This window comes from Ceratotherium simum, chromosome 2, assembly GCF_057802395.1.
Source record: "Ceratotherium simum simum isolate JZ-2026a chromosome 2, ASM5780239v1, whole genome shotgun sequence".
Classification (NCBI taxonomy): Eukaryota; Metazoa; Chordata; class Mammalia; order Perissodactyla; family Rhinocerotidae; genus Ceratotherium; species Ceratotherium simum.
In genome coordinates, this window is record NC_141901.1 from 91,571,692 (window position 1) to 91,586,961 (window position 15,270).

The 15,270-nt window shown below is 35.1% G+C and overlaps 1 protein-coding gene across 2 annotated transcripts in view; it reads left to right on the plus strand.

Annotated features, from left to right (window-relative positions):
* ANKRD13C (ankyrin repeat domain 13C) overlaps positions 1-14,938 on the plus strand; it is a 99,355-nt gene extending 84,417 nt beyond the window's left edge. For both annotated transcript variants that reach the window (XM_087449121.1, XM_004431489.3), the window contains 4 exons: positions 1,412-1,491; positions 3,245-3,343; positions 6,134-6,234; positions 14,193-14,938. In XM_087449121.1, the coding sequence (XP_087305247.1) occupies positions 1,412-1,491; positions 3,245-3,343; positions 6,134-6,234; positions 14,193-14,323 (411 nt within the window). In that variant the 3' untranslated portion in view covers positions 14,324-14,938. The remainder of the gene's footprint in view (positions 1-1,411; positions 1,492-3,244; positions 3,344-6,133; positions 6,235-14,192) is intronic.
* Positions 14,939-15,270: the final 332 nt, after the last annotated feature.

Here is a 15,270-nt window from a genome sequence, read left to right on the forward strand (position 1 = left end):
TGCTCTGATTTTTCCTTTTTCCTTCTTGATTTACATCTGGCTCATTTCTGTCCCCCCCCCACCCGAATATATGTGGTTTTTAGGACTCAGTCACCAGCCTTCTGTCTTCTTATTTACTTTTCATCTAGTCAGCGAATTCCTAAGTCTTTATCTCTAACTCTGATTTCTTTCCTTTTCTTTTTGTAACTGCCCTCTAGGAACTTCCCAGTGCGTAATAGTTACTGTAATTTACTGAATCCTTTTTTCTGTGCAAAACAGTGTGCTCTTTTCTTACATTATCTTGTTGAATTCCTAACTGTGAAGTAGGTGGTGATATTCCCATTTTGCAGGTGAGTTAAATTGACATAATAGAAAGTAACTTGCCCAAATTCACACAACTACCCAACTATCCAAATCTCAGGTAGTGGAATTGGGATTCCAACTCAGTTTTGTGTCTTCAAAATCCTTGATTTTAACAACACTAATGTGCTACCTATTAGCATCTTACACTCATTATATCCAAAAATGTACTTCTCTGAATGGGACCCTCTCCCAGTGTTATTATTTATCTTGTTATTTATATCCTTTCATTTATTGTCGTTTTGCTCCACAGTTTGTCTTATTAGTTTTTCCTTAGCAATTTTGAGTTTCTACTGCCACTCCCTTAGTTCCTTATTGCCAGTTCATTCTAGAGTGATCCAGATTCATAGTTAACAAGGACAAGGTGTAAGTTTTAAAATTTGACATGACCTTTACTACTATCATTGATCTCCATTTTGAACTTCCCTCCCTAGTTCAAATAAATCAATCTACTTGTGTTTTTCACCATTAATTTTTTCTATCTATAGTACTCTTTTTATTTTGTTTTCATTTAAATCTGAGCCCCAATCCCCTGGTCTCAATTTATTGTCCATAGAAGATTGCTGTCTTTTCTGAACTCCTGCACTACTCAATTTTTTGTAAGCTCATTTGGCCATTAATCAGATAATATTTTGTAATTCTGGTTAACTGTTCACTTCTGTATGTTATTTTTCTTTCCAACTAAAACTCCTTGAGGTCAGTGTTAGTTGCTTTACTTCTCTGTAGTTCCCATGTTCAGCATCTAGCATAGTGCCAGGAGGATTTTAGATGATTAAAACATTGAATGAATGGATTTTATTACTTTGATACTTGTCTTCTTATTTGAGATTTAGAAAAAAATTGATTATCAATATTACTGATAGAGCTTAAATCACCATGGAACTATCTCAGAAGTAACCTCTTAAAGCATTATATTGAAGAGATTAAGTAGATTAGTAGTTTAAATAGTTTATTGTATGTTTTTATTTTATATTTTAAAAAACATGACATTTTTCTTTCCTCCTTACCTCTCTGTCTCTCTCTTTCTTTGTCTCTCTCCCTCTTTCTTTGTTTCTTTTTTATGTTTTGGCAGCCGGTTCGAAGACAGTCCCTTACCCCTCCTCCTCAGAACACTATTACATGGGAAGAGTATATATCTGCTGAAAATGGAAAGTAAGTGTTTTTTTGTCTTATTTTTTGTTTATGTGTTCTTTGGTTTTTAGAAAGAACAATTTCTAAAAACATATGCAAATATTTAGGTATAAAATTATTATAGAGAAAATTTTTAGTATAGTTTTGTCTGAATCAATTCTTTTACCTTTTAAAAATATGGATTCAGCGTGATGAGAGAGAAGTATCCCCAACTACACGCACTCTTTGGAGAAGTTGTAGAGCCTTCTTTTTACATCCCTGCGGCCAGTTTACACACCAAAAACCTATAGGACATTGCTCTAAGGAAATATAATGGGAGGAATTGCCCAGTTGCTTATTTGAGTTTTTCCAATGTATGATGAACTTTTATATTCTGTTATTATCCTGAGTCTTTAGCATGGCATACAAGGCCATTCACTCTTTATCTACTTTTTGCCTTTCCAAGCTTGCCTCCTGTCATTATCCTTTTGTTTCAACCAACGCTCGACGACTTCTCACCATCCTCACACAAGATGTTTGCTTAATGTTGTGTTACTAATACACAGTAGAGTACCTAGCACATAGTTTGTATTCAGTAAATATTTATTGAATAGAAGAATGATGAATGAGTAAATGATTTATTTTGAATGAGTAAATAAATAAAAAATTTTTTCTGGCCAACCATGTCAAAGAAAGTACAGCCCTTTGTAGAAGATATTATTTTCTTTTGGTGGAGAATAGAATATTACCTATCCCCATGGTTAGGAAGAAGTTATGATTATTATTTATATTGAAAGGTTTATTATACTTTTCTTACTTCTCCAAAATGTTTCCATCTTATAATATTCTATAGTTAATATAGAATTCTTATTCTTCACATCACTTTTTTTTTTTGTGAGAAGGACTAGCCCTGAGCTAACATCCGATGCCAATCCTCCCCTTTTTTCCTTGAGGAAGATTGGTCCTGGGCTAACATACATGCCCATCTTCTTCTACTTTATGTGGGACGCCACCACAGCATGACTTAACAAGTGGTGCGTCGGTGCGCGCTGGGATCTGAACCTGCCAACCCTGGGCTGCCAAAGCAGAGCGCACACGCTTAACTGCTGTGCCACTGGGCCGGCCCCTTCATATCACTTTTTATTGCTCAGTACTGAGAATTGTAGACAGTAAAAGAGATTGAATTGAATAGGGGATTTTAAAGATAAATAATGATATATATATATATATATTTTTTTTTCGGTGAGGAAGATTGGCCCTGGGCTATCTGTTGCCAGTCTTCCTCGTTCTGTTGAGGAAGATTGTCCCAGAGCTAACATCTGTGCCAATCTTCCTCCACTTTATATGTGGGATGCCGCCACAGCATGGCTTGATGATCAGTATAGGTGTGTGCCTGGGATCTGAACCCGCAAACCCTGGGCTGCTGAAGTGGAGCACGCGAACTTAACCACTATGCCACTGGGGCGGTCCCTGTAATGATATTTTTAAAGTTTGTTTTTTCTAGTGATTTGTTTTGTTCCTAAAAATAGTGATTATTAAAATTATATTCAATGTGAAATTTGTTGAGTTTTGATCATTTTTTTCCTGAACTTTTACACTTTGCTATTTTCTTTTTTTTGTTACCCTTGGCTCATTTCTTATACATGTCTTATTCCTTTTTAGCATAATTTTAATTTATTTATATACTCAGTAATAAAAATTGAAATATTAATGAATGCTGTTGGAAGATGACAGATTTTTAGCAAGATCATAACATGTGGAAAAAGTTTCCTAATTTTTTTTTCCCCCATTTTAGAGCGCCTCATCTGGGTAGAGAACTGGTGTGCAAAGAAAGTAAGAAAACCTTTAAAGCCACGATAGCCATGAGTCAGGAATTTCCCTTGGGAATTGAGTCGTAAGTTTGTTGTTAACTATACAAGTTTATGAAAGAAGTTATTAAACCCTAAAGGTTGTAATAATATTTGCATCTGAGTGGTGGATTTGAGGACTTTGAAATGTAAAAGCAAATAGCTTTTGCTTTGATAGTGTGTGCACCCTTCTAGAAATTTTCTAGTTCACAAAATATTAACATTTTTATTTTAACCAGATAAAGTTTTGAATAATTTCTTTTTAATTATTAAAGTAATACATGAGTACAGGCTTATTGTAAAACATCTAACAGCGTAGAAGTTTATAGAATAAAAACTACAGTTTACTTTCACCTCACGAATAGTTAATAGGTGAATAACTGGTATATTTTCGTCTAGATTTTTCTCTGTGTTTTTGCATTTTTTATAAAAGTGGAGGAGTAGTCTACATTTTGTTCTGAGTTCCTTTTTTTTCTTTTAAAAGTGAGTGTATCTTGTAGTTCTTACAATAATTACATTTTGTCTGTCTTTTTCTTCTTTCCTTGATATTTTGTAGTATTGATGTACTGTCATTTATTTTGTTGTCCCCCTACTGGTAAACATTTTGATTGTAGTTTGTCACCATTGTAAACGATATTGCAGTGAACATCTTGAATATATCCTTTCAAACCTGTACTCATCAGATGTTCATTTATAAAAAATTCAGTTTGGAGAGATGGATGGAATGGCAGGTGGGAAGCTGGAGCTGACTCTGACAGAACTGTAACTCAGGCTCCTCACTCAGTAGGGAATAGATTGAAGCCCCAGTCTATTTTCCCTTCTAATTCCTTCCCCTTTCAATCTAGCCTAATACATTAAAAAAATTTTCATAGAAGAAAGCAGGACCAATATTTTTCTACAAAGTTCATACGTCTCATATTCCCAATAGACAAACTTTAGAAAAGTAGATAGAATGTGCTATAGAGCCCTCAAACTATAGATCAGAGAGGGAGAGAGATAGACAGTTCAGAAGATGTGGGAAGTGAGTTAGCCATACATACAAATATGCATAATTCATCATATCTTGGACCCAGTTGACTCAAAGATGTGACAGCTTTATATTCTAATAAAGAAGAAAAGTGTGGCTAATTATAAGATGCTATCAATTTTAGGAGTTATCCAATTTCAGAGATGTTATTATATGAAAAAATGGGCATATCAGAATTTATAAAATGTGGCAATTATAACCATTTCCACTGAAAAAAAGTAAAAAAGGCACACAGCATGTAAAAGTCAGACAAACAATTCATTCCCGAATAAAATAGAGGTTAAAGAACAGAAGAAGATTCCGTGTAAACGCTATAGAAAAACATAAAAAGAACTTGAAATCAGTAAGCTAGAGTACTCTGAGATGAGATAAGACAATGGAATGAAAAAGAGATTGTAAAGCTAAGGAAATAAATTAAGCAGTAAATAGCACTATTGCAAAACAAATACATTAGAAACAACAATGAACAGAATAGATGTGGCTAAAAATTAAATTCTGATAGTGAATTCAGTGAAAGAAGAAGTTAAAGGAATTAGAGAGGTAATGTTTGTGGAGGACAAAGATGGTTCAACATAAGGATCATTGGTGTTCTGCTTATATAGAAAGCCTCCAAACTGTAACCAAAATAGTATTCAAAATATGATAGAAGAAAATTTCTCTGTAAGGAAGTACTGAATCTGTAGCATAACATTAGGCTCCAAGAAAAATTGATAGAGAATGATTAGTAACAATAATTATCCTGATTAAACTGTTGGACTTCAATTGTTAATAAAGAAATCTAAGGGCATTCAGGCAGAAAAGGGGTAAAAAACAGCCTAGTCTTACATTTTTTTCACATCTTGACATTTCCGAGGCGAAGAAAATGTGATCTGATGGTATATCTAGCTAAGATGTCATTTATATATCAAGGCAATTGAAGAGGACATAGAAGAATTCAAGAAATATAGCAGCCATGGGCCCTTTTTGACAGAAAAATACTACTACTTGCAAGTGAAATCCATCCAACCAAAAGATGAAAGGAGAAGTTACAGTATAGTGACGAGTGTAATGCTGAATGCTAGAAGACATTATGAGATTGTGGTTCAGGGGTAGAGTATAAACTGAAATTTTATGCCAGCCAAATTTCCCTTTAAGTATGCAAAAAGAAACACTTCATTTATCAAATCTGTAAGAAATCAAGGAATACTAAGCACATAAGAGCCCTTCCCACGCAAAAAATTGACAGTGAAATTCAGCCACCCAAACAGTGAGGCTAATTAAAGAACTCAAGATTATGTGTAGACTTCAGGAAGAAGACTGGTGTAAGCATTGAATCCGTTTAAATATAGACCTAAAGTTAAACGACTGGAAATTATGGCTGCCCAATCAAATGTAACAGTTATAAACTTTGACACAGTAGAAAGAATAATAAAAAATCAGAATGAAGTCATTTCCTCATCTTTTTTTTTTTTTTGAGGAAGATCAGGTCAGCCCTGAGCTAACATTCATGCCAATCCTCCTCTTTTTGCTGAGGAAGACTGGCCCTGGGCTAACATCTATGCCTACCTTCCTCCACACTTTCTATGGGACGCAGCCACAGCATGGCCTGACAAGTGTTGCATCAGTGCATGCCGGGGATCTGAATTCGGGCTGCCAGCACCGGAGTGTACGCACTTAACCACTGCGCCACGGGGCCCGGCCCCTCCTCATCTTTAGTATTTAGAAGTCAGTACTACCGTCTTGAGTGTGAAGCGTGTAGTTATAAAATAATAAGAACACAAAGAAATCAATCTGAAAAATGAAAACATTTTTTTTTCCTTCTATTTTTCAGATTATTGAATGTTTTGGAAGTAATAGCTCCCTTCAAGCACTTTAACAAGCTTAGAGAATTTGTTCAGATGAAGCTTCCTCCAGGCTTTCCTGTAAAACTAGGTAAGAGAAAAATGTCCTAATTTCAGGGTCTGTTAGAAATATGGAGCTGTTTATTAACATTTAATAAGAAATATGCTTTGAAGGAAAATGGGTTTCCTAGTTGCTTACGTTTTTGTAAAGTTTTTCTGTAATTATATGCATTGATATTCACATTTTGTCAAATATATAAAGCGCTTGATGAGAGTTCTAATTTGACTTGATTTAAATTAAATGTAAGGGATATGCAAATATTTCATACAAGAGGGTGTGGGTGAACTTATGATACACTGTGATAGTGTTTTTACTGTGAAAAGGGGAGACTGGATTGCAGCCCAAGTTTCCAGCAGACTCTGGGTTTCTGAACAGTGGGAATGTTGCTGGAGTCGCAGTCACTATTCAGGGATAAAGTAATACACGTTTTATTTTTCAGTCTTAAATGTCTAAACTTACTTAAGCAGTGATCTTTAGAAACAGTAAACTCTCATTTTTGTACGTATTTATCTTCCTAACTATATCAGAAAACTAGGAACAAGAGACTATTAAAAGGTTCTTTAGGAGTTTAGGCTTAGATTTAACATTAAGTTTCAAGAGAGCCCTCAATGCCATCCATCGATCCAGCCACCAAATATTTAATCAGTGCTTGCTGTATGCCAGAAGCTTTTCTAGGGATGAGAGACAGCAAAAGTCCCTGCCCTCTTGGTGTTTACATTCTAGTGGGAGAGAAAAATGTATAGTAAATATAACCTTTCTATAATTCCTCAGATATGTTTTGTTTCATTCGATATGACTGAAACCATATCTCAGAATAATTAGGCCAAAATGCTTTAGTCCCAGAAATAAAGCTTTCATTGCTAAAAATTAAACCTGACCTTCTCAACTTTCCAAACTTGGAAATAAACATTTTGTACTTTAAAATGGACTTTAAAACATGTTTTCAGAATGTTACTCTCGATTCCCTTTGTGATGAAAAATCAGTGGGAACCCCATGTCTGCTTGAAGAAGCCGGTAATGAGATCTTAGGCAGAAATGGTTAGAAAACTAAAGCAATGAAGAGCTGTGTTTTTGAGCTACGGATGGAGACCATTATTTGAGCATTTCTGCAGAAGCTTAAAATCCCACTGTAATTTTCTATAGACAGAAAATGGTTCAAGCATTGGACTCTCTTCTAGGTACTGTATTTAAGAGGTACAGTGACAAACTAGAATAGAGGGCAGGGATTGAATACACGAGAATTCCAAACTAACCCAGTATTCACATCTAAGTCCCAAATCCAAATCACACCCTCCAATACATATAGATTTTTATGCAAAAGAAATGTTTTGATTATATGGAAAGGAAAAAAGTCTACAGTACTTCTTTGCAGGCATTTCTCTGCTGTAGAACCACATTCTTAACAAAGGATTGATAATCTTTTGCTTGTATACTTAGAGTTACCAGGAATTTGCTTACGTATCCATCTCTTGTCTCTTTATCCTTCCTTCAAACTGATCCTGTAGAACTCTAGTCCTGGGTCAGTTTAATCTTCCACCATTCTGTTGCTGTATTCAGGCTAAAAAATACAGTTGAAGGGAAAAATTATAAAAATTTAGCAATTGTTGTTAAGGCAATGACATGTTTTCAAAATCAGCCGGAGCTTTAAATGCTGATTATGAATGATCTTTTCTCTGATTTGCTTCTCCCATTCTGCTCAAAGCCTAATTTGAACCTCTTTCACCAATCTGCATCCTCCCTTACTTCCTTCCACAATCCAAGCAGATGGTTTTTGCTTTCTTAGTTACAAAAAATCACTATCAGAAATGAGACCTCCCTCATTGCTCTCAACCCCCCATACAGACTTTTCTGCCCCAAGCCCCATCTTTTCCTCCATCTTTCCTATCTCAGTGGAAGTGGTGTCCCTCTTCTTAGCTTGAATAATCTCTCCTTTTGTACTGTGGATCTGTTCTCTCAGCTCCTTGAAAATGCTTGCTCTATCAGTCTCCCATATTTCTCCTCTACTTTCCAACTCCCTTCTCTGTTGCCTTTTTCCTCTTAGCTCTTATGCTTTGTTCAGGTTTTTCTCCTTTTAAAATTCAACTAACCAAATAAAATAATTCCTTTAACTCCACCCTACCCAGCACTTGCCTTTAATTTTTGCTTTTCTTAGCCAAGCTACTTGAAAGTCTACTTTTATCTCTGCATTGTTACTTTCTTTTACAATTATATTATAAATAGGGGAAGGTGAAGGGACAAAAAGGGAGGCAAGGTTTTTCCACTTCACTTGAACTGCTAAAAAGATGACACCAGCAGACTATAATAGTTAGTTATATATAATATATACCTAGAGCAACTGCTAAAGAAACTATATAAAGAGATATACTCAAAAACACTATAGATAAATAAAAATAAAATTCTAAAAAATAGTCAAGTAACCTACAGGAAGGCAAGAAATGAAAAACAGAGACAACTAATAAACAACAAAAAATAAAATGGCAGACTTAAGTCTTAATATATAAATAATTCTGTTAAATGTAAATAGTCTAAATAGACCATTAAAAGATAGAGATTGGCAAAATGGATTAAAAAACATGATCCAACTATATGCTACCTTCTAGAAACTTCCCTTCAAATATAATGATATAGGCAGGTTGAAAGTGAGAGGATGGAAGAAAATATACTGTGCAAATATTAATCAGAGAATAACAGGATGAGCTATATTAATATTAGATAAAGTAGATTTCAGAGCAAAGAAAATTACCAGAGACAGAGAAGGACATTATATAATGATAAAGGGTCAGTCCACAAAGAAGAATAGCAATCCTAAATGTAATATACCAAACAACAGAGCTGCAAGATAGGTGAAGCAAAAAACTAAAAATAGATCTACAATTATGATTGGAGACTTCAGCACCCTTCTCTCAATAGTTGATATAACAACTAGATAGAAAATCAGCAAGGATGTAGAACAGCTCCACAATACCATAAACCACAGCACCTAATGGGCATTTATAGAACAGTCGACCCAACATCACCAGAATACGCATTCCTTTCAAGTTCTCATGGAACATATACCAAGATAGGTCATATCCTGGGCCATAAAACCTCAATAATTGTAAAAGAGTTGAAAATCAATCACAATAGAAACAAACTAGAAATTAATAATAAAAGTACAACAGAAGAATCTTCAAACACTTCAAACTAAAGAACACTCTTCTAAATAATTTATAGGTCAAAGGCGAAGTCTCAAGGGAAATAATAGAATATATTGAATGAAAATGAAATTACAACATATCAAAATTTGTGGAATATAGCTAAAGCAGTGCTGAGAGGGAAGTGTATAGCACAAAATGCATACATTACGAAAAGAGAAAATGTCTCAAATCAATAACTTAAGCTCCTACCTCAAGAACTTAGAAAACGAAGAGAAAAATAAATCAAAAGCAAGCAGAAGGAAGGAAATAATAAAAAGTAGAAATCGATGAAAGAGAAAACAGAGAGTAGAGAAAGTCAGTGAAGCAAAGAGCTGGTTCTTTGAAAAGGTGGATAAAATCAACAAATTTGTAGCAAGACTGATAAAAGAGAACACAAATTACCAATGTTTGGAATGAAACGGGATAGCACTACAGCCCCTGCAGAAATCAAAAGGACAATAAATGCAGTAAGGAATGAAAGGACAAAAAGGCATTCAGAGCAGAAAGGAAGAAATAAAACCTTCCCTATTTGTAAATGAAATGATTCTATAAGCAGAAATTCCAAGGATTCTACAAAAAAATAGAATTAATAAGTGAGTTCTGCAAGATGGCAGGATATAAGGTAAACATACAAGAATCAATAGTATTTCTATATACTAACATTGAACACACAGACACCAAAGTTAAAAATTAAATACTATTGGCTTGGTGGCGTAGCGGTTAAGTTCATGTGCTCTGCTTCAGCCGCCTGGGGTTTGTAGGTTCGGATCCTGGGCACAGACCAGTGCACTGCTTGTCAAGCCATGCTGTGGCGATGTCCCACATAAAGTAGAGGAAGATGGGCATGGATATTAGCCCAGGGCCAATCTTCCTCAGCAAAAAGAGGAGGATTGGCAACAGATGTTAGCTCAGGGCTAATCTTCCTCACACACACACACACACACACAATTAAATACTATTTACAATTGCTAGAAAAAAAGGAAATATTTAGGTGTAAATTTAACAAAACACGTAGAGTACTTGTATGCTGAAAATTACACACTGCTGATGAAAGAAATTAAAGAAGATCTAAACAAATGGAGGGACATACTATGCTCATGGATTGGAAGACTCAACATAGGAAAGATGTTAATTCTCCCCAAATTGATATACAGGTTTAACACAATTCTTATCACAATCCCAGCAATATTTTTTTGTAGATATAGACAAGATTATTTTAAAATTTACATGGGAAGGCAAAGAAACTAGAATATCTATATTAGTTTTCTAGGGCTGCCATAACAGAATACCACAAACAGAGTGGCTTAAACAACAGAAATTTATTATCTCACAGTTCTGGAGGTTCGAAAACCAACCTACGTAGAACCTGTGTGGGTTCCTTCTCAGGGCTGTGAGAGAGGATCTGTTCCATGCCTCTCCCCTAGCTCCCGGTGATTTTCCTTGGCTTATAGAAGCATCACCCCATTCTTTGCCTTCATCTTCACATGATGTTCTCCTTGTGTGTATGTCTCCAAATTTCCCCTTTTTGTAAGGACACTAGCCATATTGGGTTAGAGACCACTCTAATGTCTCTTAACTTGATTACTTCTGCACAGACTCTCCAAAAAAGGTCACATTCTGAGGTACTGGAGGTTAGGACTGGAACATATATTTTTTGGAGGGGAAAGAATTCAACCCAGAACAATAGCCAAAACAATTTTGAAAAAGAAGAAATCAAGTTTGAGTAATCAATCTACTCAATTTCAGTATTTATTATATAGCTATAGTAATCAAGACCACCAGTGTGGTATTGGCTGAGGGATAAACATGTAAATCAATATACCACAACAGAGAACCCAGAAATAGACCCTCATAAATATGGCTCAACTGATTTTTGATAAAGGTGCAAAAGAAGTTCAAAGGAGGAAAGAGAGCCTTTTCAACAAATGATGCTAGAGCAATTGGACATCCAAAAGCAAAAAAAAGAACCTCTACCTAGTCCTACAGTTTATAGAAAAGTTAACTGAAAATAGATCATAGACTTAAATTTAAATGTAAAAAATAAAACTATTAAAATTTTAGGAAATAAACGTAGAAAACATTCTTAGGTATCTAGGTTTATGCAGAGTTTCTAGACTTCATACCACAAGCATGATCCATAGAAGGAAAACTCAGTCAATTGGACTTCATCAAAAGTAAAAACTCTGCTCTGTGAAAGATCCAGTTAAGATGAAGAAAACACAAGAACTCTTAAAACTCATCAGTAACGAAACTAACGAGATAATTAGAAAAGGGCAAAAGACATGAAGAGACATTTCATCAAAGGCGATATATAAATGGAAAATGAGCGCACAAACAACGTTCAGTATCACTAGCCATTAGGGAAATGCAAATTAAAACCACAGTGAGATATCACTATACACACCTAACAGAAGGGCTAAAATAAAACATTGTGACAACACCACATGTTGGTGCAGATGTGGAGAAACTGACTCACTCATACATTGCTGGCGGTAATGTAAAATGGTATAGCCACTCTGGAAAACATTTTAGCAATTTCTTAAAAAAACTAAACACCCAACTTCCATGCGAACCAGCAATTGCACTCCTGGGCATTTGTCCCAGAAAAATAAGATAATGTTCACACAAAAACCTGTGCACAAGTGTTCATTCGTAGCAGCTTTATTTGTGATAGTCTCAGACTAGAAACAACCCAGCTGCTCGTTGCAAATTATCATTATCTCTTCCACTCGTACTTTGTTCATTATTGATATTCATGTTGTTAAATCTATTGGACACTTTTCTGTGATCTTTCTTAATCTCTCCAAAATTTGACGCTGTTTTTGTGGAGTCCTTGTCCCGATGAATGATAGTTCCTCAAATTTCCTCTCACTTCTTTGATACAGAGTTCTCTCTCAATTTTCTTCCTGCCTCTCTGGCTGCTCCTTGTGGAGCACATCTCCCCTTTTACTCTTGTCATCCTCCATTGTATTCTCATCACAGCTGCTAAAACTTAGAACTAACAAAACACGTTGCTACTCTGCTCACAGCCATCCATTGGCTTTCCAGTTCATCAGGAGTAAAAGCCAAAGACTTTTCCTTGACCTAAACCCCACTTGATCTGGCTGCCTCTTTCTCCTCTGACCTCATCTCCTGCTAATCTTCCCCTCGCTCAGTTGGGTGCAGTGACACTGGTCTCCTAGCTGGTCCCAGAATAAACCAGACGCTTTCTTTTTAGGGCTTTGTTATTTATTCCTTCTACTTGGAATTTTCTTCCTCTAGGCAACTGTATGGTTTGTTCTCATCTCAGGTCTTTGCTGGAAGGTCACTTAGTGAGGCTTTCTTTTGACCACCCAATTCAAGACCTCTCACCCCCAACACTGGGACTCCCTGTCCCCTACCAGGCTTTATTTTTGTCTGGATACTTAGTCACAATTACTTTTTACTTATTTGTTCTCTATATCTCCCAATCAGAATGTAATCTTCATGAAGGCATGATTTTTTTCTCTTGTTTGCTGGTGCACATCCATTGCCTAAAACAGGGGTCATCAAACTTTTTCTGAAAGATAGTAAATATTTTAGGCTTTGTGGGCCATGTGGCTTCTGTCACAACTGCTTACCCCTTGCTGGAGAAGGAAAGCAGCCATAGACAATAAGTGAGCGAACTGCATCCCATGTTCTAATAAAACTTTACTTATGGACACTGAAGTTTGAATTTCATGTAATTTTATTGGCATGAAATCTTCTGTGTTTTTTTTTAGCCGTTAAAAACCGTACCATCTTTCCTTAGCTCACAGGCCTTGTAACAGCAGGGCAGGCTGTGGGCTTTAGTCTGCCAACCCCTGACCACTTAATAGGCACCAATGAATGATTTTTTTTTCTCCAGAAATAACTGGAAACTCTGTAATCCTTATGTTTATTTCTGTGTTTAAAATTTTTTTTATGAGAATCTTACTTTCTGCAAAGAAATACTAGCCTTGTAACAGTCAAATAAACTTAATTTATGTATGCCTTTATTCTAAGAAGACAGACGTTCAACTTAGCTTTCATAGAATCATTTCAGAGTTTTAAGGAAGCTTTAGAGTTTATTTATTTTGTAGATAAAATCCCTGAGGACCATAAGTTAAATGATTTGTAGGAATCAGAACCCAAGTTTCATGATTTGTGTTCTTTCCAGTAACTCATATTTGGAATAAAACTAAACAGAGTGATTAAAGTATTTGGCCATCTTTAGTGTCAGGTTTCACTCATAATTTCAGCCAGGAATGTGTTTTATTTAGAAGAATATTAGGCTGTATGATGTGATATGTATGATTAAGTGGTATGATATTACTCCAGTTATTCCAATTCTGATGAGACTATTTTTATCCCATGTATTTAAGTGATGGATTGTTTTTGGTGTTTTAAAAGAAAAAAGGATTAATGTATTTCCTTTGTGTTAGAATGAAAATAAATCATCTCAGATTCAGAATAATACATACACTATAATATGAAGGAAAGATATCAGAATGCAAAAAGTACAAATGTAGCTGCCTTTGCCCCAAGAAAAAGGAAAAGAGGCTGGTGGAATCTGGCATTATAGTTTTAAGACTGGGAAGCAATGGAAACTTGAGTTTTTGATGTCGTTCTTGATGCCTTGGTATCTTTCTCTCCTCCCGAATAACCAAAGCCTTTCCCAAAACATATACTCAGTATTAGACATATATTAGGATTTGTCTGGTCCTTGAATAATGCTTTTCTATATTTTAAGGCATATGGATTTTTCAAGTAGTATTTTATGGTCTATAAATAAACATTTCATTTTACAGTGTTGTCATTGATCGTTCTCTCTAGATATACCTGTGTTTCCTACCATCACAGCCACTGTGACTTTTCAGGAGTTTCGATACGATGAATTCGATGGTTCCATCTTTACTGTACCTGAGGACTACAAGGAAGACCCGAGCCGTTTTCCTGATCTTTAGCTGACACGGAAAACGATGCCATCTAACCAAGGAAAGCAAAAGAATGCAGAGACCTCAGAAGTGAATCCAAATAGAAGGGACAAATGCTTTCAGTGAAGAAAAGGGAATTACATTGAATCGACACATCAGTAATATGATATAATGAAATGGGCCTCTAAGAGAATTTTAGCAAGTTTTCTGATGTGCCATTTTCAATCTTTTTAAAAATATACATACATAAGCGTAATAGTTTGACACCTTAATGACCCGAAGTCCTTCTTATGTAAAACAGCTCTGAGTGCTGTGATTTGTTTTTAAAAATTTTTACACTTCTTGTTGAAATATATATGCATATAAATATATCTATATCTATATCTAAAACACTCCTGGACCATTAACATAAAGTAAATGTCTTAAGAGATATGAATCCCTTTTAAACTTGTCATCTTATATTCAAGGTGACATTTATAAATATTCCTTCAAGCTTTGTTTTCATAAAATGTAAACTATGTAACATTATGTATAGTTCAGTAATTTGAATGTTTGTTCAATATAATGAACTAGAAGGAATGCAGTTTTCTGTAGATGAATGAACCAAATGGTAACCATTAAACAATTGCATTTTATATGTTGCAATACATTCAGAAGAAGCGTTCACTCTGCAGGGAATAAGGTACCTCCTTTAGCACCTTAGTGCAATTCATTGTGGTGCTATTTGTTTTTACCTGAATTCTTTCTTCAATGGAAAATGTTTGTTACTAATCTTCCTTTCATAGAACCTCTATTTTTTTTTTTTTTTCTAAACTTGAGTTTAAAAGTCCTTTTTGTGTTGATGATAAGGTATGGTTAGCATGCTTAAAGATATTCCTCTTCCAAATCTCAGCACTTTAAAAAAAATTCCAAATTTTTAAATGTGCTTCCTAATAAGTGCACATCATTCTGATTATTTTCTTTGTAGTGGAATATGG